Source organism: Ranitomeya variabilis, chromosome 6 (assembly GCF_051348905.1).
Source record: "Ranitomeya variabilis isolate aRanVar5 chromosome 6, aRanVar5.hap1, whole genome shotgun sequence".
In the NCBI taxonomy this organism is placed as follows: domain Eukaryota; kingdom Metazoa; phylum Chordata; class Amphibia; order Anura; family Dendrobatidae; genus Ranitomeya; species Ranitomeya variabilis.
In genome coordinates this window covers 45,062,736-45,089,875 of record NC_135237.1, presented here as the reverse complement: position 1 = coordinate 45,089,875, position 27,140 = coordinate 45,062,736, and the positions used below count along the sequence as shown (strand labels likewise).

The 27,140-nt window shown below is 45.2% G+C and overlaps 1 protein-coding gene across 5 annotated transcripts in view; it reads right to left on the bottom strand.

Moving 5' to 3' along the window:
- The window catches only part of ARMC3 (armadillo repeat containing 3), a 137,108-nt gene that overhangs the window by 53,553 nt on the left and 56,415 nt on the right, over positions 1 to 27,140 (bottom strand). For all 5 annotated transcript variants that reach the window (XM_077268355.1, XM_077268357.1, XM_077268358.1 and 2 more), the window contains one exon: positions 11,794 to 12,043. In XM_077268355.1, the coding sequence (XP_077124470.1) occupies positions 11,794 to 12,043 (250 nt within the window). The remainder of the gene's footprint in view (positions 1 to 11,793; positions 12,044 to 27,140) is intronic.

Below are 27,140 nucleotides of genomic sequence, written 5' to 3'. Positions count from 1 at the left end.
CCTCGGAGAAATGGCGGAGCTAGGTGCATGCACTGCCACCGACTATCAGGCAGCGATGATGAACGGCGAGTGCCTGAGCGAGGAAGAAGCAGTTCAGGCCTGCCTTTCTTCACCGGAGATGGACCGGAGGCCTGCGGATCCGACAGCGGAGTTACGTCCACCAATCCCGACCTCGAAGTTAGAGGAGGAGGAACCACAGCCAGCGGAGCCGAATCCGAGCATCCCATTGGAGGAGCCCCGGTCCGGGCTGCAGCAGACTCCAGCGTCCTCGTTAACGGACCAGAGCGACACCGATGGAACCACATTAGGCGCAGGTATGGCCGACGTCCCTGCTCCCCTCCGCGAGCCCGCTTCCATGACCCACCTCTATCGCAGTAGGGAGCGACTTATCACGGCAGGGCTAATGGTGCTATCCCCCGATGACCTGGGGAGGATGGTGCCACCGCTGTCGACTGGAGTGGGGGAGCCTGTAGATGTGAGCTTAGATGGAGTAGTTCTTCGGTGGGACACCCCCTGGTTTAGAGCAGATGGATCCCGGGAGAACGGGTCCACTCTTGCGGTGCTTACATGGGAACAATATAGACAGTGCTTGATTATGCAGTGGAAAGGACGGAAAGGAGCTGAGTCGATGGGCTCATCGAAAGTACAACAACCCCCCCCGGCATGGGATGACAGAGACGTGACAAGGCGGGGCACTGTGTTGGCCTACCATGCAAGAAGAGGGTGGGGCCTCATACACGAGCCAGGATTGGATACTGACGTTTTTGTTGCGCATTGTAACGTGAAGGCTCCCTGCTGTGGCTGAAGTGGAGAACCATTGCAAAAGGGGGATTCGGTGACCTACAGCCGCCACCAGAACCCGCTCGGGTGGTATGCACGGAATGTTCGGCGGTGTATGTCTGGAGCCGCGACCCTTACCGCCTCGGACCTGGTCCCAGGAGCACCCGATCTTGTCACCATCGCAACGGTGCGCCTGGTTGCGGCCACCGAGTTGGCCAGTCGAGTTCATCTTCATGTTCGAACCGCGGACGCTGGCACCACGGTGGCTGGGGGGCAGGAGCCCGAGCCGCCTGAAGAAGAATAAACCTCGATACCATGAAAATGTAAATAGTTACTGTTTGTCTTTTATTCCTTTAAGTTGCTGCTAAACCCGCCCAGGGTTAATGGATCCCTCTGTTGACCCGGGATCCTCTTTGTTTGTTTTCCTTTTCTGAAGTTGTTGCACAAAAGTTATACAAACTGCAGAAATCATGGACTGTGCATGATTCGAACTTCCCTTGTAAATAGTTTGCACCTTCTTAAAGGTGCTCCCTACTGGTTTGAGCCAAAGACACTTTGTGAAGATACCTTTCCTACCGGTTCTAGTTAAAGACACTTTGCGAAGATACCATGCCGGAACCTTTGCATGGGCCGGTAGGCTGAGAAGACGAGCTACCTTAGAAAGACTTGGTCCCCTCTTAAAGGGGATGTGAGAAACTGAACTTGAGAGAGATACTGTTGCAGAACAGTAATGCCAGAATGATGCCTTGAGAAGAAATGTAACTGTTTTACATGCTAAGTTATATGTGTTGAATTTGTTGAAATGTCTAAATAATGTTTGCAGAAAGAAAAGATGCAGAGAGCCCGTAGGGGTAGAGATAGAGGTCTGCATAGTTGAAAGTAATCGAAGTAATAATGAAGGTGAGGATAGAAGGTAAACCCCGCGTCCCCATTGAAAGTTACTTTGTTACTAAGGACAGAGAATGAACCCGTAGGGGTTAGAGAGTGAGTCCTTAAAGGAGCCGAGTAGAGCTGGCTCAGAGTTCTTTAAACGAAAGGAATGTTATGTCTATACCATGTATAGTAGAGAAAGGCAGTAGGCCCTGGATGAACAGGGCGGTCCTGTAAAAGAAAGGAGAGGCAGTAGGTCTGGTGCCATAGGGACAGGCGGTCCTGCAGGTTCAAAGTAGGAGAATGTGAAGTTACCTTACCCTGTAATGTGATTATAGGAAGGCCTTTGGTAAACTAAGAGTGTATGTTTCCTAAGGCAATGTTAATTTATTGTTCCAGAATTTGCACTAAGTAGAATACCCGGTTGGGTAACAGGAGTTATGCATAGCCTGTAATTTATAATGTTGACCATGTTTGTAACGTTAAAAGTGTCCTCACCTCCCATAAAGGGAAGCCTGTTCAAGTATACTTATTGTTTTGCACTCAACAAAATTGTATGTCTGTTTACTAATCTGTATTGTTGTTTTTCTTCCCAGTCCCGGAGTACTGTGTTTAACCAGGGGGGAGTGCAGCGCCCCAGAGTTCTGGTCGTTGCAGTACTGTGGCTTCGCCGCTAAGGGGAGCCATGGTACGTTCGATGGCACCGAAGGAGTTCCTCCAATCAGGTATCACAGACACCAATATGTTTCACAGCTGGGCCTCCGGGGGGAGCTAAGGGTGCTATTCATTAGGCCACTCCCCACCATAGTGGGTAAACTGGGGGTCAGGCAGGAAGTTAGGAGAGAACGCTGACGGGATTGAACAGAGCAACACCCTGTGGCAGGGGGTGTTGTGAAGGGAGAGACTGTAGGGTCTCTGCCAGGGGTGGGATCCTGGCAGAGGCTTGGCATTGAAAGAACGTAACGGGTCCGCGCAGGCTCCTGGAAGCGGCGGGACTCAAGGAAAGGACTAGAAGCGAGACAGATTGTGCTGAGTGAGAAACGAGATCAAGCAGAAGGAGAATACCAGCAGGGGTTGTGCTGAAAGAGGCAGCACCCTGCTGAGGCGCAATACCGGTGGCCGGAACGCCGAGGGAGTGGATTAGAATACAGCTTCAAGCCATACTCCAAACAGCGGCAGGACAGTCGGTCTCAGGCGGGCTGTCTACCACATATCACCTATGAAGTCTTGGGGGGCAATTGCGGGAGAGGGGCGACTCTAGGGTCCCGGAAGAACTCCAGGCCTACCTGACAAACGGGTGCCATTCCAACCTGAATACAGGGAAGGGGTGGATTACAGAGGAACATCAAATCGAGTTGTGAGGGAACTTAAGAAACAGACACAACCGTTGTGGGGTTACTTTCCGTAAGCACAGCAGGGAAGGACTACAACACATAGCGCTAGAAGGAAGGCACAGATTTCCACCTGAGAGGAGAACTCTGGAGGTGCCATTGGACCGGCCGGACTTGCGTAGCCTGGTGAACCGTGTTCCGGACTGAGGACTCAGAGATCTCCAGTAAAGAGGTAAAGAGACTGCAACCTGGTGTCCTCGTTATTTACCGCGACTTACACCCCACAACTGCACCGCTCCAACGCTATCATTACTACCACCTATTACACCGAACGTCCCCCACTGACGGACAGGGCCACGGACCGGGCCTAGCCACCGTGACAACCCCGAGACTGAGAACCCAGAGGCCCGGCTCCGGGTATCCCCTCGGCCCTGCGGCGGTGTGGGGGCGCTCCACTATTGTGTCATTGTATTGTGTCATTTTGTCTATTACATATAGAGTCTCTGGATGTCATTGTGGCTAATTGTTTTTAATCTTGGAGTATGTTCGTACCAATAAATATTTGCTTTGATACTGTGAGAGCAGGAGTTATTTATATATCCTGACTCCATTTTGGTTATTGTAAATGATCCTTGCTTGCAAAAAGGAGTCTATGTTTAGATTAGGGTCTCAGGAATTTCTTTGTCTAACGGGACTTCAAGATAAGACATAGCAAAGTGAAACTAAAGGTACCTTCACACGAAACGACGCTGCAGCGATAGCGACAACGATGCCGATCGCTGCAGCGTCGCTGTTTGATCGCTGGAGAGCTGTCACACAGACCGCTCTCCAGCGACCAACGATGCCGAGGTCCCCGGGTAACCAGGGTAAACATCGGGTTGCTAAGCGCAGGGCCGCGCTTAGTAACCCGATGTTTACCCTGGTTACCAGCGTAAAATGTAAAAAAAAAAAAACAGTACATACTCACATTCGCGTCCCCCGGCGTCCGCTTCCTGCACTGACTGACTGACTGAGCGCCGGCAGTAGCAGGGCACAGCGGTGTGCTTTCACTTTACGGCCGACGCTCAGTCAGTGTGGGAAGCAGATGGCAGGGGATGCGAATGTAAGTATGTACTGTTTGTTTTTTTTACATTTTACGCTGGTAACCAGGGTAAACATCGGGTTACTAAGGCTACTTTCACACTAGCGTCGGGAACAACCCGTCGCTGCGCGTCGGGCCGACGTTCCCGACGCTAGTGTGGTCTCCGCTGCACAACGGGGGCAGCGGATGCATATTTCCCACGCATCCGCTGCCCCATTGTGATGTGCGGGGAAGTGCGGGGAGGTGGGGGCGGAGTTCCGACTGCGCATGCGCGGTCGGAAAAAGCGGACCGTCGGGAGCAAAAAACGTTACATGTAACGTTTTTTTCTCCCGACGGACCGCTACCATACGCCCAAACGCCGCCAAACGCATTCACCGTTTGGAAATGCGTCGCAAATGCGTCGCAAATGCGTCGCTAATGTTACTCTATGACGAAACAACGTATCCAGCAAAAACTTTTGCTGGATGCGGCGTTTCGCAAAAACGACGCATTTGCGACGTATTGCAGTTAACGCTAGTGTGAAACTAGCCTAAGCGCGGCCCTGCGCTTAGTAACCCGATGTTTACCCTGGTTACCAGTGTAAAATATCACTGGTATCGTTGCTTTTGCTGTCAAACACAACGATACACGGCGATCGGACGACCAAATAAAGTTCTGAACTTTATTCAGCGACCAGCGACATCACAGCAGGATCCTGATCGCTGCTGCGTGTCAAACTAAACGATATCGCTAGCCAGGACGCTGCAACGTCACGGATTGCTAGCGATATCGTTACAAAGTCGTTTCGTGTGAAGGTACCTTAAGAGGTAGAGAAACATCTAAAGTCTTCACCTAGGTGTAGATGCAGGGACCCAAACAGGGACCCGCTAGTTCAAAGGACCGCTTTATAAAAACATTTTGCCGCTCCCTGACAGATGGACAACTCAGGACAGCTGCATCAAAAGGTAAGAAGCTTTATTCTTACACTTCTTGAATTTGTACCTCTGTCTTGGCCACGATGTGTTTTGGGTGTGTTGCAGGTCATTCGATCTGTTCATAGTAAGTGGGTCCATTATTGTTAGACAAAGACCCACCTCTTCCGACAAGCCTATAACCTGCAGTAACCACCGATCGACCAAACCGCTGCATGACCAGCTCTATCCTCACCTATTGTATTCTCACCCATCCCTTGTAGATTGTGAGCCCTCGCGGGCAGGGTCCTCTCTCCTCCTGTACCAGTTATGACTTGTATTGTTTAAGATTATTGTACTTGTTTTTATTATGTATACCCCTCCTCACATGTAAAGCGCCATGGAATAAATGGAGCTATAACAATAAATAATAATAATAATAAAGACCCCTGAGGAGACCTTGTGTATTGTGTTGAATTCCTGTAATGTATGTTGTATGGGAAGTGTGAATTTGGCATTTTACTGGTCATCTGTCCATGGGGTTGGATTGTAACAATTATTTGAGTGTACCCGGTGGAGCCCACGTTGGTAATTGCCGGCAGCTGCCTTTTGTAGTGCTAAGGAAACCCATATGGTTCGGGTCCCTAGATGTAGGGGACGAAGGTTTTCGTCTGATTATATGCAAGTCATACATGGACTGACCATAGATAAAGTGACTATAGAGAAGGGTAAGAGTACCCACTGGTTTATCACTCTAGTCCAGTATTCCTATTGTAAAAGTTAGAAGATGGGTAATCTGTTCACTAAAGGATACACTGAGCAAGGTAGAACTGCTGTAGAATTGATAAAGGAAAAAGAAGGAAAGAAAATTGTGCAAAAAATGCATAGATTTTGTTAAGCATCTGGCTGTCCGTGTGGCAGGCCTAATGAAGATTTCTGGAAAAGTGTATTGAAGGAAAAGATAGGATGTTTAAATGATGCCAGCTTGTTATATCAGGCTGAGATATGGTGGAAAACCTCTAAATGTGCAACTAGAGGCGAGTCGAAGGAAGAAAAACATGGTGATAAGTTTTTATATGTAAAAGTATGCAACAAAGATTGCACTGACCTACTTGCCACTCGCAGGTTGTCTCCATCCCCTTACATTGTCCATGAAGGGTGGACATGTTGTGTATACATGAATCAGAATCCAGACTGGCTGGGAATCTGTCATGTATGTGGTGACCCTTGTTAGTGGAGCGCCCCCAGTAGGGCAATGGGGTACTCGGTACCTGGTCCTTCGGTTCTCGGTGGGGATGTCACGGTGGCTCACCCGGTCCGTGGCCCTAGGGATGTCCGTTGTAAAATGGGGGAAAGGTCTTTAAAGGGATAATGCTCGTGACTAGTGTTGAGCATTCCGATACCGCAAGTATCGGGTATCGGCCGATATTTGCTGTATCGGAATTCCGATACCGAGATCCGATACTTTTGTGGTATCGGGTATCGGTATCGAAACAACATTAATGTGTAAAAGAAAGAATTAAAATAAAAAATATTGCTATACTCACCTCTCCGACGCAGCCTGGACATCACCGAGGGAACCGGCAGCGTTGTTTGCTTAAAATGCGCGCTTTTCCTTCCTTCCGTGACGTCACGGCTTCTGATTGGTCGCGTGCCGCCCATGTGGCCGCGACGCGACCAATCACAGCAAGCCGTGACGTAATTTCAGGTCCTTCTAGGCATTCAGTATTTTAAAATGACGTCCCGGCTTTGTGATTGGTCGCGTCGCGGTCACATGGGTGACGCGACCAATCACAAGCCGTGACGTCACGGAAGGAAGGAAAAGCGCGCATTTTAAGCAAACAACGCTGCCGGTTCCCTCGGTGAGGTGAGTATAGCAATATTTTTTATTTTAATTCTTTATTTTACACATTAATATGGTTCCCAGGGCCTGAAGGAGAGTTTCCTCTCCTTCAGACCCTGGGAACCATCAGGGATACCGTCCGATACTTGAGTCCCATTGACTTGTATTGGTATCGGGTATCGGTATCGGATTAGATCCGATACTTTGCCGGTATCGGCCGATACTTTCCGATACCGATACTTTCAAGTATCGGACGGTATCGCTCAACACTACTCGTGACGCCACCTGTGGTATTCGTTCAGGGTGATCAACGCTGCTTAGGGGTCCGCTGGGGTGATGTATACCTTCCCACAGGTGAAGTGTATCCCCAGGGCTTCCCAGAGTGTAGATAGTGGATGATGGGAAGAACGAGGACACAAGGTTGCAGTCTCTTTACCTTTACTGAAGGCTTCAGCATCCACAGTCCAGGGTACGGACCACAGGGCAGGCAGAGTCTGGCCGGTCTGAAGGCAAATCCAGAGTCCCCTTATCCAGGTGGAAATCAGTAGCCTTCCTCTAGCGCCTGGGTGTTGTAGTACCTCCCTGCTGAGCTTCTCGGTAAGTTCCTCACAACTATTGTAGATGTTAAGTCTCTCTCTGTCCCCCTGATGGATAGGATAGGACAAACCCGTATGACTGATGGCCTGAGGCTTTTTACAGGGACTCTATCATGCCCCAGCCCCCACAAGTTGCCACCGTGCCTCCTCGGTATAAGGTCAGGCAGCTAACGTGGAATTAACTGTCATGCCAGTCTCTGAAGTAAAGCGTAGAGATCCTTACTCCCTCGGTGTCCTGGCTACCGGGTTCCTGCGCCTCAGGAGGCAGCCTTTTTCAGGGCAGAACTCCTTCTGGTTTCCTCTCCTTTTTGCTATGACTTCGTTTCTCACCCTCTGCAATACAATTCGCTGTTCGTGTCTCTTTCTTGGGATGCTGCCGCACGTCGGGCAGGCGCAGCTCCCTGGACCCTCGTCCTCCTCAGACTGCAGTCTGGATCTGACTGGAACTCACTCCAGCCAGATTCTGCCTAAATTCCTGTCCAGACCACCAGTTTTACCTAATTGTGAGGAGTGCCCTAATAGATAGGAGCATAGCTCCCCCTGGCGGCCTGGAGTGTGAAGTGTGTTGTGTGGTTTGTGATACCTGGTAAAGAGATCTCCTTTATTGCCTTCAGACATAATATCACTCCCCCTGGTGGAAGAATGACATTACTGCAATGACCAGGACTCTGGGGCGCTGCACTATCACATAGAAACTGATAAACCTCCCATTTGCATACTATATGCCCCAGAGCCCAGTCAAGCCAGTGTGGCTCCCCTGGCTAGTGCCCCAAGTGCTACGCCTCCACAAGTCTGCAATGCCCTCAATGAATACCATGCCTGCACTGGATAGGACCAACATCCCTTGAGGCCCTGCCCTGTCTTCCAGCTCCTCCAGACACAACCCAAATGGATACAGCATTTAGGCTATGTGCACACGCTGCGGATTACTCTGCAGATTTTTCCAGACTGATTTTGGTAAATCCGCAGGTAATCCGCACTGCGGATTTACTGCGAATTACCGCTTTTTTTGCGGTTTTTGTGCAGATTTCACCTGCGGTTTTACACCTGCGGATTCCTATTATGGAGCAGGTGTAAACCGCTGCGGAATCCGCACAAAGAATTGACATGCTGCGGAATAAACAACGCTACGTTTCCGCGGCATGGGCACTGCTGATTTTGTTTTCCATAGGTTTACATGGTACTGTAAACGCATGAAAAACTGCTGCTAATCTGCAGCGGCCAATCTGCTGCGGATTCGCAGCAAAATCCACAGCGTGTGCACATACCCTTATACGTCAGTCTTTCACTGCCATCCGAGACTCATTAGGACAATTACTCAGCCATGGTAGCTCACCTAAACCCCTGCTGCTCGCCCGCAGTGCTTACCCATTACCACCAGACCCCACACACCAGTCTAGGGGACTCGATACTGTAGAGCCCCAGAAGGCTGTGTGGTGTCCCTGAGATCCTAGTGAAATGGTGACCAAGATTAGTAGAATGCCAAACCCTGAAATTTTTCCCATGCCATTCCATTTGTTAGAGAGGTAAAGAAAATTAGAAAAGCCTTCCCCTCTTATTGGTGGGATTTACAGTACCTAGTGTCAGCAAAGGCAGGCGATACTTTTTACCCCCTTGTGGCGGGGGCAACAGCAGTGGATGATGCTTCACTAGATTCGGGGAAGCAGTATATGAGAAAACTCACCCAGTGGGGGCAGACTGGGTTACCTTCCCAGTCAGCCATTCTTCATGATATCTAACAGGTTGCTACAGAGTCATTTGAAAAATATTATACAAGGCTCTGGCAAAGATGGCAGGACTTGGGATATAAGAAATATGAGAATACATTCGAAGTTCACACCCGTTTACAATCCTGAGCCTTTGTTGAAGTTTTGAAGCCTGTGATTAAAAAGCCTGTGATTAAAAAGCCTGTGATTAAAAAGCAACTAATAGTGTCCCGCCCATAGTATCGGTTTATGTTCCTGGCCGTGATACTCCAAGTAGCCAAGTGCGTGGATGCAACCACTGCACTGCATAACAAGGCAAAAACCCGGTTCCGAGCCCCTTCTTATGTATGTCCAGACCCAGCAAGGGGACCAGACCAGGCGAGGAAGAATACATTTCATTTTATTATGTGTGAAAGCCTGGACATATAAGGAGAAATTGCAGACTCCCTCCTAGATCCAGAGAGCATGATAACCCCCTCCTTCCCTTCTCCAGTAGGGGAGTCAGGGTCCCACTGAGCCATAAATGTTGTGCAGCTCCTCTTGGATAAGTCTGCTGAAATTGTTCTGACCTTCGGCCTCACTGTTTATGTCCCTCAAGATGTTAATACCATTCTTTCTCAAGCACAGCCAAAACATCTCAGTACTCCTCACCATTTTAGGTTTCAATGTGCCCTCCTTATGCCTGATAAACATCACCATTCACCATTGCACTACTCTGAATTCAGCCACCTTGCTGCCTCTGGTGTAGTAGGGGTAACCTGAGTGACCTGCTAGTTGAGCCAGAAGAGGAAAATGACTGTATACAACTAATGTCCCAGGTAATGGAGGGTTTTAGTCATGTTACCGATGTCCCACTACATGACCCAGACCATGAGCTCTTTGTGGATGTATCGCAGTATGGCATGGATGGCTGGTTCTACACTGAATATGTTGTTCTTTCCCTCCATGAAACAATAAAAGCAGAACTCCTGCCCCCACACATGTCCGCCTAGGAAGCTGAACTCCATGCCCTATAAGAAGCCTGCAGACATGCTAAAGACCAAACTGACACCATCTATACAGAAAGCCGCTATGCTTCTGGCACAGCTCACAACTATGGACCTATATGGAGCGCTCGACCTTTCCTCACAGTGGCAGGCATGCCTATCAAGAATTACAAATGCATCCAATGCCTGATGGATGCCCTACTTTTACCTGAGAAAATTACCATAGTCAAAGTCAAAGGCCATGCAAAGGACGACTCAACTACAAGTAAAGGTAACCACCTGGCCTTCCAGGCTGCAAAATCTGCAGCTTACCAACCAAGAGACAACCTTGCCGGGTGGAAACAGGATACTCAGAGACCAATTATTGGCTAGAATAGATAAAATGCTCTGCACTCGCCATAACCAAGAGTGATTGTATAGTCTGTGCCCTAGCTACACCTCATCTAGGCACAGTGCCCTTCTCTATAAGCATCCAGACAAACCCCATTGCTTGTGGGGAAGACTTGTGGTGGATGTGTGGAAATGGTGACTTTTATCCAGTACTGCCAGTGGCATGGGAGGGAACATGTGCTATTGTTAAATTCCTGATGCCATTCCAGATTGTGACTCGGAATACAAACAAGCTCCATGAATATGCAACAGAAAACCAGAGACACAAGTGTGACACCAGCATTCCTACTTCTTTCGACCCTCATGTGTACATTGACGGTATTGGTGTCCCAAGAAGAGTATCAGACGAGTTCAAAGCCAGAGATCAAGTAGCAGCGGTATTTGAATCGCTATTACCCAGCGTAACAGTGAAAAAAAAATGTGGACTGGATAAATTATATCTACTATAATAAACGGAGAGATTTGTTAAATTTAGTATGGATGAATTCCGGGGTATCGCTGAACAGTTGTGGGCCATCTTGACCATGACCTTTCACAACAGACTTGCCCTTGACATGATTCTGGCAAAGAGGGGAGAGGTCTGTAAGATGGTTGGGGAATCATTCTGTACTTTTATTCCCAACAACACTGCTCCGGATGGTAGCATAAGTAAGACCCTGAGAGGAATTGGTGCCTTGTCCAACGAATTAGCTGAAATCTTAGTTATTAGTAACCCTCTCAGTAAGTGGTTAGAAAACGCGTTTGGCAAATGGGGAACTCTTTTTAGTAATATAGTGTGTACAATACAGTGCATTAGATGAAGAAGCTCTCAAGGCTCCTTACATCGTACTACAAATTAGGGTGATTTACACTGGAGAATTATTGGCAACCTGATCATCAGCCATGCTGCCAATCATATGACAAGCACATTGCTCGTTTGTTGGGTGAAATGATTTTTAAGCTTGTTTAAAATCATCGCTCCTGGCAGCACTTATCGTCCTGTGCAAGCAGGTCATGAGCTGCCAAGAACAATGACGGTCTATACTACTATTTGGCAATATTGGGGAACAAAATTCGGAAATATCCCTTTAAGTTACTTTCCTGGTAAAACTATTGCAGTTACGACATTATTAGAAAGGCATTCCCATCACAGAAAATTACGTATCTCTGCTATAACTTTCTTATTGAAGGAGCTGCAGAACTGCTTTAGCACTGAATCTCCTTCACATTTCGTTCTTGCACGTTACACTTGAATTGAGCGGTGCTGCAGTTCCCTACACAGCAGGTGGCAGAGAAATCCGCTATATAGAGGCAACATTATAATTCAATAAGCCCCTTACCTCGGCTCTTGCTTCAGCATCACATCCCAAGGCGGCCACTGTAAGTAAGGCTTTTGTGAGCACCAAATTACTGGCTGACTGCAGCGTAGCCACAAGGGTCTGCATAACACTGTTACTTTGCATAGCAAGACGGAGGGACTCCTGAGCAGCCATGTTGATAAGAACAGTACAAGCATTGACAACCACTCCTTCTCTTTTATCTGTCAACAGACTGACTAGCGCATCAATTCCGTTGGCTTCAACCAATGCACTGATAGAAGAAAAAAAAACAATAATTGTTAGTTACTCCTGTTTATATCTTACTTAAACAATTCAATTTTTTCATGCGAAAATCGGGTGCTATATTTTTAACAGAACCCGCTAATTAGGATTATTGTTTGTTTAGTCAAGTCTGTTTTGGACAATCCCTTTCTGTTAGAACAATTTTGCTGCTAGTCACCCCAATTAGCAGCTATAATCTGTGACAGAAACTAACATCAAATGTTCAATGTTCCTGCAGTGCAACAAGAAGGAAAATAAAAAAAATTACACATGCCATTTAACAAACAGATATTCTGGGTACAGAAAATCCCCAAAGGAGTAGTTTTTGCTTTTCTGGACATGTACGGTACTTGGCATAAAATTGTTTAGAAGCTTTTGCCTGGAGTGCACGTTTACATTAAAAGAGAATGTCTGGTCTGATAGATGCTACAGGTGTTACACGTCTGTCCTGGGTATCCCTGGCTCCGCTTCCTTCACCTAGGTCTGCTGCCCTCTGCTGTGCTCCATGTCGGGTTTTGCAAGTTGTCCAGTGTGGCTCAGTGACATAATCTCCCTAGCTCTATTTAAGACCCACTAAGTCATACACCTGAGTCTTGGGATTGAGACACCAGAGACCTATATTTGGGCTGCTTCACCATCTGAGCTTAGGCTAGGTTCCCATTGCGTTAATGGGATAGCGCTAACGGACAGCGTTGCACGGCGAAATTAACGCCGTGCACCGCGTCCGTTAGCGCTCCCATTGCCAGCAATGTCAGAGCGCATTGCTAGCGCGTGTCATTTTCGGCACGCGCTAGCGATGTGCCGGTCTTTTGTAGCGCGCCTCGGACGCTGCTTGCAGCGTCCGCGGCGCACCAGAGGTCCGTTCCCCGCTCTCGCAGATCGGGGATCTGCGAGAGCGGGGACGTTAACGCGACCCCTGAACGCGGCCCCGAAAAAGACATTGCGTTAGCGCAATCCGCTAGCGCTCGCACTAAACGGATTGCACTAACGCAATCTGAACCTAGCCTTATTGTGCTTTAACCAGGTACGGACTGAGGCTTAAATTCAGCCCTAGCATTTGAAATCACACAGGCCTGTGCTGTACCTGTTCCCAAGCACCAGATGGGAATATATTACTAATATTACCCTGGATGAAGGAAAACAACTTTGTGTTTCATCACAACACTGATTCTGATAACAAAGTAGCAGACAAGGCAGCCCACGACCAGACAGGCCCTTCTGGCATTTGCCAGAATTGCCAGATGGCCAGTCCGGCCCTGGCTTTAACTTGCATTCATCCCAGCTGGATTCCACTTCATCTGTCCTACTGCTCCTGACAATGCTGTTTGTCCAAATCCTCAAGGTTCTACATGTAGTCGAGGAAGTTGCACTAATGCCCAGGGTCCATGTGACCCCCTGGACATGAAGTTTAGTGGATCCACCTCACCAAGTGAGCTTAACAACAGAACTGTGCATCTGAGTCTGATAGTCCAAGAGGCAACATACAGTCATGGCTGGGACTATGTGATGCTTCTTGGCCAAATAGTCCAAGATCATTTAGTGTAATACCACCCACTAAAAGACAGCCCTAAGAGTATCTTAAATATCTGTTTATTAAAAGAGATATCTCAAATTGTGATGAGCAAGTATGCTCGTTACTCGAGATTTCCGAGCATGCTCAGGTGTTCTGCGAGCATTTTGGGCATGAATGGAGATTTAGTTTGTATCGCCACAGCTGCATGATTTGTGGCTGCTAGACAGCCTGAATAAATGTGGGGATTGCCTGTTTGTTAGGAAATCCTCACATGTATTCTAGCTGTCTAGCAGCCACAAATCATGCAGCTGCAGCGACACAAACTACATCTCCGAGCACGCCCAAGACACTCGGAGAACACCCGAGCATGCGCGGAAATCTCGAGTAACGAGCATACTCGCTCATCACCAATCTCAAAAAACAGTCATATAAAAAAGTAATGAAAGACTGGTGCTAGCTGTTTTAATGTAATTGGAACTGTTTCTAGCATAAAATAGTACTTTTTTTGCTTTTCAGTATTTTTTATTAAGATTTATAAATGGTTAATCATTTATTGGGTAGGCAAAGGCAAGAAAGTGGAGAGAAGAGGTTGTTAAATACTATTTTTTTGCTTCCATGTATCCCTTTTAGTGCGGCTGTTAATCTGGCAGCTGACAATATAGTCTCTTTTTACTTTTCCTGCAGAAAACGTCTTCTCAGCTATACCGCCATGCTGCTGCAGAAACAGCTTTCTGCCCTGCTTGTTAGAAAAGGAGCAATGTCTACTCTCTGGTCCGCAGTGAAGAGAGGGTCAATATGCAGAGATCTGTCTGTTGGGTCAGTGACTGAGCATGTGTGTCCTCCCGCACTCAGCTTATTAGGTGGACATGCATATTGCTGTTTGCATGGTAAATATGACTTTGAACCCCATCCCTTACTTGTAAGGGTAGGTTTACAAAGGATAGGATGGGGGGAAGAGTTTGAGGTTGAGGTAAGGGGTTGGTTTCATGGGTATACACGTTTTAATTCTGAGATCTTGGTTGGGAAAATAATTCTGAAACGTGGTACACTGGATGGAGTATTGAAAGTTATTCTTGAATTTAAAATATGGGTTTAATGGTAACATTTATGTTTTGGAATGTTCGTGGTGTTAAAGGCAACGCTAAGAGTCAAGCAATTTTTGAGCAGATTAGAAACATTAACCTCATTGTTATAGGGCTGCAGGACACGCACTTGACCAAGGAATCTATGAATCTGCTACACAGGTCCTTGATGGGGTTTAGTCTTCATTCTGTTAGTTCTAACCATGCCCGTGGGGTCAGCCTTCTAGTTGATAAAAAAATTTCCTTTAAATGTATAGATTCCTTTAGATATGATGACAGAAGATTTGTTGGGGTTTGCTGTATACTTTCTCATTTTGAATACATCAGTGAGGTAAGCTTTATGTTCCTCCTCCTTTTTCAAATATTCCGCTCAAGAAAATACTAGTAAAGCTAGCAAATTGGCCGGATATCCCCCTTATAATTATGGGCGACTTTAATTATATATGTAACACTTTTAAAGGATAGGTGTCCAGTGGGGTATGACAATTGTTCCCCTTTTTGGCTGCCTGATTAATGAAGTGGATATGATAAATATTTGGAGGGAAAGAGCTCCTAGCCTAAGGGTCTTCTCCTGTGCATCCTCAACGTATCGGTCTCTTTCAAAGAATAGATATGAGTCTCTGTTATACCCCTATGGTCCTGTTTCTTCTCAATATTGAATATTCCCCTAGGTCCTTATCAGACTAATCTCCTCTCCTATGTCAGGTACAAGTGGACCTATTTTGGCTCAAACTTATCAACCTAGATAATATCAGGAGGAAGCTGACAGAATTTCTCGATCTTAATATAGGTACAGCACCCCTGAATGTAGTTTGGGACGCTATGAAGGCTAATAAAAATGGTAAAGGATAACTTGTGTAAAAAGGGGCAGGAGATAGAGGACCGGGTACGAATGACTGAGCAAGCTTTTATACTCAATAATAGCTCAGATAATAGGGCTCAATGGAATGAGGATCAACAGCAACTAAAAGACTATAAATTGGCACAGATAAATAATAAAAGCAACAATATAATGTATTAACGTACCAGTTAATAGATAAATTGATAGATAAAGAAATACCCAACTCATGTAGACCTGTTTCCCTGCTCACATTGGATGTTAAAATACTGTTTCTGAACTCTCTATCTCACTCAATGGGAAACTAGACTATGTGCTAATGGGTAAAACTAATAAGGTTATTACCTGCTTGATGTATAACTCTCTGCTATGAAGAATTCTGGGTGACCTTATGTGGGACATATTTCCATGGAGGAACGGGAGGACATCTTGGACTCAACATGGTACAGAGGAAGTCACAATTGTTCTTGATTCATAGAGTCTACAGAACCCCAAAAACATATCGAATGGGTCTCAGAGCTGATGATTGTTATCCCCACTGTGGGGAAGAGGGGGGAGACCTGATTCATATGTTTTGGTCATGTTCGCAATTGGGGGAGCTACGTGAAAATATCAGTCTAATTAGTGAGGTCTTTAACATTGCATTTTCCATTAATCCTAAGTCTTGCGTCCTGGGTCTAGTGGGGTACATTTGAGGATCTTCTCCAGGGCAGTTGGCCATAACAAAAATATTCTACTGTGTAAGGAAGACTATTGCTAAACACTAGCTAACAAGTAGCCCTCCCTTGATTGACAAAATAGTTTGGGGATTAAAGAATACAATCCTAATGCAGAAAAAGGTATATATTAAAAGGGGAGCTGTTGGTAAACAATGGGAAGACTGAAAATTACATCAGACGACAAAACCTTAAACACTACTGCCGGGCATTTGATCCAATTTAGTAGTGCTAGGTTGAAGATTTCTTTAAATAATTTATAAGAGTTTGTGTATGTAGTTAAGCAATCAGAGCCAGATCGAGTTATTCAATTTATACCAAGGGAATAAATGGTGGGGGGTTATTTGGACTTGAAAATTATTCCTATGAACTGTGTATTTGCATGCTTTTGCTATTCAGGCATATCCTGTATCGGAGCCTGCTTTACTGTTCTAATGCTTGTTATCACTGGTGCCTCAATAAATAAACTTTTCTTATAAATAAATTAAAAAAAGAATATAGATTGTCAAACTAATTTGCCAGACTGACTTGAACTTACCGAAATTCTCAAATTTTTTACTAAGAAATCTTCATTCTTAATAAATTAAGTAGAACCGCATTATAGCAGCCTATAAATAACCTACAAAAGGTAATGTAATAAATACATTATTGTAGCATTTAAACAAAACACAGCCCGATAGGAACGAGAATGCTGTTACTAAGCGTGAATGTAAATGTAACTGACAGGTCCCATTGTCTGATTTCTTCTGGCATCAGACTGGATGCCGCTCGGAGTTGAAAGGACAAGGTAATTAGTAGGGGTAAAAAGCTTTTAACCAGCAGACGTCCTGTGTAGTCCCGTGTAGTGCTTGCATGTTCTCTAGGTTGGGTATGTCAAATGTATTTGCTTCATCTAAACAAATATTATTAAATAGAAAAATACAATAATGCCATCTGAACAAACATTACTGAATAAATAAGCACGTTATTCTCCAATAATCTGCCTAATGAACAGTAATAATATACTAAGCAATTTCTTTCTCTAGCAAACTAAATAATGCAGCATGCTGTGGTTTTCTAGTAAAAAAAATAATCTACTTCTAGTTTCTATAAAAAAAAAAAAAAAAAAGATTCTAGCAAATTAGATGGAAGCTGTAGCATGTTGGCATCTGCATAAAACTGAGAGCTGGATACAGTATGTTAACTAAACCAACATCCATATGGCATCTATATTTCACAGATTCACTGAGATTATTAACACGGGAAACTGTATTTGGTTTTCTATCTTGCTTTTATTACCGCTGATGTATTAAAACAGATGCCATATTGATAACAATGAGCACTTTTGGATGACAATAAATGACTTTACATATGACAGTCTGAACTCTGCCTTAGACATAGCAGCAGGGAGAGTGAAGGGGATGTACTCAGCAGATCAGAGAGGAGAGCATTCATGTTATTAAGGGAGGCTTCCGAGCTCAGATTATAGATCAGGACGAAAGAACACGGTCCATCATCAGTTGTAGAAAGGGAAATCACTCAGTAATGAAGCTGTGAAGACTCACATCCAGCCTGTACAACTGGGAGGACGGATCGACAGAATCGGGGTCTGCAAGTGCAACAACCCCCATCACTCCAGTAATTAGCTGACAATCATTAACTGCGGATTTACATCTAACATGTTAGTCTGACATGCCAAATGGCTCACCTGTGGAGGAAACAACCTGTCCGATTAGCTCCTTCAGACATTAGGGGGCCCTGTAGCATTTCCCATAGACACAGACATGGCTCTAGGGGTATTGCTCACCTCTCTATCAACATAGCAGGACACTAGTTGATTTTTTTGGACTTTTTTTTCAGCTTTAGGCAGCAGTGATATCATGTTTTACTTGACGTTTAGCACAATGTCAGCGGATTTTGTCTGAATTCTCAAAAAATGGTATTTAGAAAATGGAGTAAAAAATGGCTACTTTGGGGAGGGGGGGAACACATAAATACCGTTTTTTGGGAATTCAGCTGGAAGATGATAAAGTACTGAATGGGCAGCAAACTGTGATGTGAATGCAGTTGTAAAAGTCACACTTTTGTTTTGCAACTTTTTCAACCAGCTCTGCTTGGGGGGAGCCTGGGCGGCATGGTGCAGAGATACGCCCGCCCTTCAAATTCATCAATATCGGGGGTGTTTCTTTGGCAAGTAATGTTACTCCAGTCCATCCACTACTGCGACAACCACTTCTTAAACAAAATGTTCGGCCCTCATAAAATAATAAAGCCTATACTCACCTCGCATGCTGGCTCTGTTCCAGCGGTGTCAGCACTCGCAGTCCCAAGGCTCTGATACTGTGGAATGACACGTGATGCCCAGCATCCAATATGCACTGGCATCACTGTCTCCACCTTTGGACAAACTGGACAGGAAGAGGAAGTCTAGGCTACAGCTGATCCCTGGGGAGAGCGAGTGCCAACACCGTGGGAACGTCGCCGGCACCAGAGGTGAGTACAGGGTTTATTATTTTATTGGGCCGAACATTTAGTGTAAGAAGGAGCTGTCCCAATAGTGGACAAACCCTTTAAGTGGCATGCACCTCTTCTTGAATTTGGCGCATCTTATTCCTGCACATCCCAAATTAAGGCAGGTGTACAAACGCTAGTCTTATTGGATGGAGCCTATGTTTCCATGTATTAGACTCCTGCAAGATTCTCAGAAATCAACTGCATTGACTAACAGAAAAGCCCAACGTCAGGTAACATGTTATGTATCCTACATGCGCCCCATGACTACTTTACAATCAGATACAAGTCATCTACACCATGCACTTAAGATGAGCCACAGTTTTATTTTTTTAGCAACCTCGTTGCTTGTAAACTCCAGAGCAAGTAAAATAACTTAAGAAAATATGGGCCACTAGCGTTAAATTAATTTAATACAGTAATTTTAACAAATCTGTCTAAAATAAAGCATTTCGAGGGAATATTCCTCTTATTCATATATGTAGAGTTGTATATTTTTGGGAAAACATATTAATAATGATTGAAGTACTTAAAAATACAAATGACCAAAAAAGAACATAAAAAATGATGACTAACTGTGGGAGGAAACACTCCAGCTATTACAACCCACTGAATGTCTGAACTCGCACTTCATAGGATGATTTACCAAAATAAATAAATGCTTCCATATTAATCTAAGATGGCTAGAAGTAACAACAGCTTAATCTGCAAATGTTTCAACACATGGAAAATGGAGATCTACATCTCCATAAGTTTGGGATCCCGAAAACCAGTTTTTACATTTATAAAAATGTCTTACTACTTCACTTCAAGTTTTCTTCCTTCAAGTTTTTATAGAGTGCAGCAGATGCCACCTGCCAAACCAAATCTACTTTGTCTTTCATTATTATGGAGCAAGTTAATGAAGGCTTTACTTTGAGGGAGACAAAATAAGGCTTCACTTTCAATCCCGTCGTCTGAGAAGAGCGCCACATGTTTAATTGCAAGACTAGTATCTTCTCAATTACTTAAAAGATTTAAGAAAAAAAAATATACAAACACCATATAAAAGTCCTCTGTCCTACGCCCTCATCTGACCCCTTATGCCACCTCCTCCACAGCTCCTTGGTTTGTAGAGTGGGTCTTTGGTTCTTCTGGTGTTGAGCCAAGCGAGTGGCCTCACGATGTTACCTGGGGGCTGACCCAAGTATTTAACCTTTCTGTTTTTTAAGCTCAGAGGTCGCTCCAGAACTCAAAGCATAATAATCATATTTTCAATTAATTCAGTTTTAAACTAATTTACTAAGAGCGAAAAGCATCTGCTGGCTCAATTGAGTGAATCTGCCCAAGTTGAATTTTGGGAGAGTCGCTCACCTCAATTACATATTTGCCTATAAGGCTGTAAGTTTGGGTCAGGAGACCCCTGATTGGTCTGGTCATTGAGGTCCATATGTGGACTATAAAACATAGATATATGAATTCATAGTTTTTTAAGTTTGATGTTAGACATAAGTCCAACTTATAATGAATTCATACATGTATAATGGCCAGAGTATGGACAGCGATGCAGTGACTTGCCGCAGGTCCCCTGACCCAAACTTTACAGTCTTATATATGCGAGAACATCAGCAACACAAACAGAAATCTAGTATTAGTTGTAGTAGAAGAGCGGACTCAATACATTAAACAACCTCTATGTGTAACATCTTTACCAAAATCTGACCCCAAGTACATAAATTAAGTAAAAAAAAGGCTTATTTCAATTCGATGCTGCTGTGTCCATATTAGTCCAATCAAATTACATCAAGATTTAACCCATATTGAATACACTTTAAAAAAAATTGCCACTTTTCCTTCATCGTATTTCCCCAAAGAAATGCAGTAAAATGTGATCAGCTCCTCACACCAAAAACAAGTCCTTATACATCCTATAAAAAAAAAAAAGAGATAAGTTATGGGAATCAAACCTCACCATCTCAAATAACATACTACGTGTGAAGTATGGTTGGTATGTTCCACCAGAAGCATTATTCGTTGGAGTTGAGAAGTCTTCGTACTGTGCATTATGTAGTATTATGCATATTGCACAAGGCTCTTCTATTTCACAAGTTCAGACTCTGTTCATAGCTGCGCTTTAAATTCTGTTACTTTGTTCCTGAGAAATGAAATCTGTATGCAAAACAAGTCCATCATAGATTGACTTCTAACGTCCATCAGAAGACTTCACACCACTAAAAATATAATGGAACTCCGGTCCAGGGGGTAATTGCTGTCCTGCCCCCAAGCCTAGCCTGTCCCTGGTCACAGACATCCAAGAAACTTTAATTGACTCCAAAAATGGACCCCGACAAAGGATTTTATAGTGTCTACTTGTCCGAATGCTGCAGGATGTCAATGCTGCACTATATCCAAGGCAACAAGGGCACCACTTCCTGAAGAAAAAACTGGCAGTGATCATACTACTTCTGAACAAATGGCTGAAGCCAACACAAGTCCAAACACTACAAATGATCCTGTATGACCAGATAAAGATACAAGGTGTACAACAGTAGGAAACAATGGTAAACCACCTGTATATCTCTCATCCATGGCATACTCATCAAGTAAGAACCCATATGTTGGGGACATATATCTCATCTCTCAGAAGGGGAAGACAATAAACGGATAAAAGCTCATGAAGAAAAAAAGACTACCATGGAAAATAAAACAGTCAGACTATTTAAATATCCTTTGAGGAAGGCAAAAGATTTAGAAGAAATGGAGAACATGATGAAATTTCTAAGGGGACAGATAAATCAGCTAAGACAAAGAGCAAGATGTTGAAAAATAGAGAATGTTGAATTGTTCAAGTTACAGAAGAAAAAAAGAAGAAAACTGACATGATGATCATCAAAAAGAACACTCTGAAGGTGAAGATCAGACAACTTGGGCAAGCCATGATGGATTTTTTTACAAAGTCACTGACATATTCTGGGCCAATCAAGTAGCTGGGCCTAATGGACAGAGCCTTAGCTTGTCGATAATGTGAACCTGCGCTCCATTTATTGTCCATTAGACAGTTGGAGATATGTTATGAACTGGTGGTTTAGGAGCAACATGGGACATGCTCTGGAGGAGGTGGTACCTGTACTGACTGCAGTTCCTGAGCTTAACACAACACTAGAAGTAGCCGTGGGATGTTCCTGTCACTCCCTAGACACCTCGTCACAGCCGGAGGACTAACTACCCCTAAAGATAGAAACAGGAAAGCTATCTTGCCTCAGAGAAAATCCCCAAAGGATAGACAGCCCCCCACAAATAATGACTGTGAGTGGAGAGGGAAATGACATACGCAGAATGAAACCAGGATGTAGCAAAGGAGGCCACTCTAGCTAGATAGATAGAACAGGACAGAATACTGTGCGGTCAGTATTAAAAACTAGAAAAATCCACCGCAGAGTTTACAAAAATCTCCACACCTGACTAAAGGTGTGGAGGGTAAATCTGCTTCCCAGAGCTTCCAGCTTAACTGAATAAATTCATACTGACAAGCTGGACTAGAAAAAACATAGAATGTGCTGAACGATTAAGTCCACAACAAGTGGACTGCAAAAGAACAAAGCAAGGACTTATCTTTGCTGAACTAGTCAGGATATCAGGGAAATCCAAGAAGAGATGTGAATCCAACCAGGAACCATTGAAAACTGGCACTGGCTGAAGGATAGAGCCAGGCTATATAGCCGAGCCAGAATAGACAATCAGTGGAAGCAGCTGCTGACTGCTAAATCCAAGGAGCAGCCGTTCCACTTAAAACCACCGGAGGGAGCCCAAGAGCAGAACTCACAAAAGTGCCACTTACAACCACCGGAGGGAGCCCAAGAGCGGAATTCACAACAGTACTCCCCCCCCTTGAGGAGGGGTCACCGAACCCACACCAGAGCCCCCAGGCCGATCAGGGCGAGCCAAGTGAAAAGCACAAACCAAATTGGCGGCATGGACATCGGAGGCAACAACCCAAGAATTATCCTCCTGGCCATAACCCTTCCACTTGACAAGATGCTGAAGCCTCCGCCTCGAAAAACGAGAATCCAAAATTTTCTCAACCACATATTCCAACTCCCCCTCAACCAACACCGGGGCAGGAGGATCAACCGAGGGAACAACAGGCACCACATATCTCCACAACAAAGATCTATGGAAAACATTATGGATGGCAAAAGAGGCTGGAAGGGCCAAACGAAAAGACACCGGATTGATAATCTCAGAAATCTTATAAGGACCAATAAACCGAGTCTTGAACTTAGGGGAAGAAACCTTCATAGGAACATGACGAGAAGATAACCAGACTAAATCCCCCACCCGAAGCCGGGGACCAACACACCGACGGCGGTTAGCAAAACGTTGAGCCTTTTCCTGAGACAACGTCAAATTGTCTACCACATGAGTCCAAATCTGCTGTAACCTGTCCACCACAGAATCCACACTAGGACAATCAGAAGGCTCAACCTGCCCAGAAGAAAAACGAGGATGAAAACCAAAATTACAAAAAGAAAGGCGAAACCAAAGTAGCCGAACTAGCCCGATTATTAAGGGCAAACTTGGCCAATGGCAAGAAAGCCACCCAATCATCCTGATCAGCAGACACAAAGCATCTCAAATAGGTTTCCAAGGTCTGATTAGTTCGCTCAGTTTGGCTATTTGTCTGAGGATGAAACGCCGAAGAAAAAGACAAATCAATGCCCATCCTAGCACAAAAGGCCCGCCAAAACCTAGAAACAAACTGGGAACCTCTGTCAGACACAATATTCTCCGGAATGCCATGCAAACGAACCACATGCTGAAAAAACAATGGAACCAAATCAGAGGAGGAAGGCAATTTAGGCAAAGGTACCAAATGGACCATTTTAGAGAACCGGTCACAAACCACCCAGATAACAGACATCTTCTGGGAAACAGGAAGATCCGAAATAAAATCCATGGAAATATGCGTCCAGGGCCTCTCAGGGACCGGCAAAGGCAAAAGCAACCCACTAGCGTGGGAACAGCAAGGCTTGGCCCGGGCGCAAGTCCCACAGGACTGCACAAAAGAACGCACATCCCGCGACAAGGAAGGCCACCAAAAAGACCTAGCAACCAAATCTCTGGTACCAAAAATCCCAGGATGACCAGCCAACACAGAACAATGAACCTCAGAAATTACCTTACTTGTCCATCTATCAGGAACAAACAGCTTCCCCACTGGACAGCGGTCAGGTTTATCAGCCTGAAATTCCTGAAGCACCCGCCGTAAATCAGGGGAGATGGCAGAAAGAATCACCCCTTCCTTAAGAATGCCAACCGGCTCAAGGACTCCAGGAGAATCAGGCAAAAAACTCCTAGAGAGGGCATCAGCCTTAACATTCTTAAATCCCGGAAGATACGAGACCACAAAATCAAAACGGGAGAAAAACAGGGACCATCGAGCCTGTCTAGGGTTCAGCCGCTTGGCCGACTCGAGGTAAATCAGATTCTTATGATCGGTCAAGACCACAACGCGGTGCTTGGCTCCCTCAAGCCAATGTCGCCACTCCTCAAATGCCCACTTCATGGCCAACAACTCCCGATTGCCAACGTCATAATTGCGCTCCGCAGGCGAAAACTTTCTGGAAAAAAAAGCACACGGTTTCATCAAAGAACCATCAGATTTCCTCTGAGACAAAACGGCCCCTGCCCCAATCTCAGAAGCGTCAACCTCAACCTGAAAAGGAAGAGAAACATCTGGCTGACGCAACACAGGGGCAGAAGTAAATCGACGTTTAAGCTCCTGAAAGGCCTCAACAGCCGCAGAGGACCAATTCGTCACATCAGCGCCTTTCTTCGTCAAATCGGTCAGGGGCTTAACCACACTGGAGAAGTTGGCAATGAAATGGCGATAAAAATTAGCAAAGCCCAAAAATTTCTGAAGGCTCTTCATCGATGTGGGTTGAATCCAGTCATGAATGGCTTGGACCTTAACAGGATCCATTTCTATAGACGAGGGAGAAAAAATAAAACCCCAAAAAGAGACCTTCTGAACTCCAAATAGGCACTTAGACCCCTTCACAAATAAAGCATTATCACGAAGGATCTGGAATACCATCCTGACCTGCTTCACATGAGACTCCCAATCATCAGAAAAAATCAAAATATCATCCAAATACACAATCACGAATTTATCAAGATAATTGCGGAAAATATCATGCATGAAGGACTGAAATACAGAAGGAGCATTAGAAAGCCCGAAAGGCATCACAAGGTATTCAAAAAGGCCTTCGGGCGTATTAAATGCAGTTTTCCATTCGTTACCCTGTTTAATACGAACAAGATTATATGCCCCTCGAAGGTCAATCTTAGTAAACCAACTAGCCCCCTTAATCCGAGCAAACAAATCAGAAAGCAAAGGTAAAGGGTATTGGAATTTGACCGTGATCTTATTAAAGGGAACCTGTCACCTGAATTTGGCGGGACCGGTTTTGGGTCATATGGGTGGGGTTTTCGGGTGTTTAATTCACCCTTTCCTTACCTGCTGGCTGCATGCTGGCCGCAAGATTGGATTGAAGTTCATTCTCTGTCCTCCGGAGTACACGCCAGCCTGCGCAAGACATTGCCTTGCACTGGCATGTACTCCGGAGGACAGAGAATGAACTTCAATCCAATATTGCGGCCAGCATGCAGCCAGCGGATAAGGAAAGGGTGAATCAAACACCCGAAAACCCCGCCCATATGACCCAAAACCGGTCCCGCCAAATTCAGGTGACAGGTTCCCTTTAAGAAGGCGATAATCAATACAGGGTCTCAAGGAGCCATCCTTCTTGGCAACAAAAAAGAATCCCGCACCCAATGGTGACGAAGACGGCCGAATATGCCCCTTCTCCAAAGACTCCTTAACATAACTCCGCATGGCGGCATGCTCTGGCACAGACAGATTGAAAAGTCGGCCCTTAGGGAACTTACAGCCAGGAATCAAGTTAATAGCACAATCACAGTCCCTATGAGGGGGAAGGGAACTGGACTTGGGCTCATCAAATACATCCTGGAAATCCGACAAAAACTCGGACTTCAAAAGAGGGGGAAGAGGAAATTGACATCAAAGGAACGTCACTATGTACCCCTTGACAACCCCAACTAGTCACAGACATAGATTTCCAATCCAGCACCGGATTATGTCCCTGTAACCATGGAAAACCCAGTACAACAACATCATGCAAGTTATGCAACACCAGAAAACGGCAATCTTCCTGATGTGCTGGAGCCATGTACATGGTCAGCTGAGTCCAATACTGAGGTTTATCCTTGGCCAACGGTGTAGCATCAATGCCCCTCAAAGGAATAGAGCACTGCAAAGGCTGCAAGGAAAAACCACAGCGCCTGGCGAATTCCAAGTCCATTAAGTTCAGGGCAGTGCCTGAATCCACAAATGCCATGACAGAAAAGGACGATAATGAGCAAATCAGGGTCACAGATAAGAGAAATTTAGGCTGTACAGTACTGATGGTAACAGACCTAGCGACCCACTTAGTACGCTTAGGGCAATCAGAAATAACATGAGCAGAATCACCACAGTAAAAACACAGCCTATTCTGACGTCTGAATCCCTGCCGTTCTGCTCTAGTCAAAATCCTATCACATTGCATAGGCTTAGGACTCCGCTCAGAGGACACTGCCATATGGTGCACAACTTTGCGCTCGCGCAGGCGCCGATCAATCTGAATGGCTAGAGACATAGATTCGCTCAAACCAGCAGGCGTGGGGAACCCCACCATAACATCTTTAAGGGCTTCAGAAAGACCCTTTCTGAAAATTGCTGCCAGAGCATCCTCATTCCATTTAGTGAGCACAGACCATTTTCTAAATTTCTGGCAGTATAATTCTGCCGCTTCCTGACCTTGACATAGGGCCAACAAGGTTTTTTCTGCATGATCCACAGAATTAGGTTCGTCATACAATAATCCGAGCGCTTGAAAAAATGCGTCTACATTAAGCAATGCCGGATTCCCTGATTCAAGGGAGAATGCCCAGTCCTGGGGATCACCACGCAGCAGAGAGATGACAATTTTAACCTGCTGAATGGGATCACCAGAGGAACGGGGTTTCAAAGCAAAAAACAATTTGCAGTTATTTTTAAAGTTCAAAAACTTGGATCTGTCCCCAAAAAACAAATCAGGAGTAGGAATTTTAGGCTCTAAAGCCGGAGTCTGGACAACATAATCTTGGATACTCTGTACTCTTGCAGCAAGTTGATCCACACGAGAAAACAAACCCTGAACATCCATGCCAGCGCCAAAATCCTGAACCACCCAGAGATTAAGAGGAAAAAAAAGACAAAACAGACTGCAGAAAAAAAAATGGCTCAGAACTTTTTTTTCCTTCTTTTGAGATGCATTTAATTCATTTTTGGCCAGTTGTACTGTTATGAACTGGTGGTTTAGGAGCAACATGGGACGTGCTCTGGAGGAGGTGGTACCTGTACG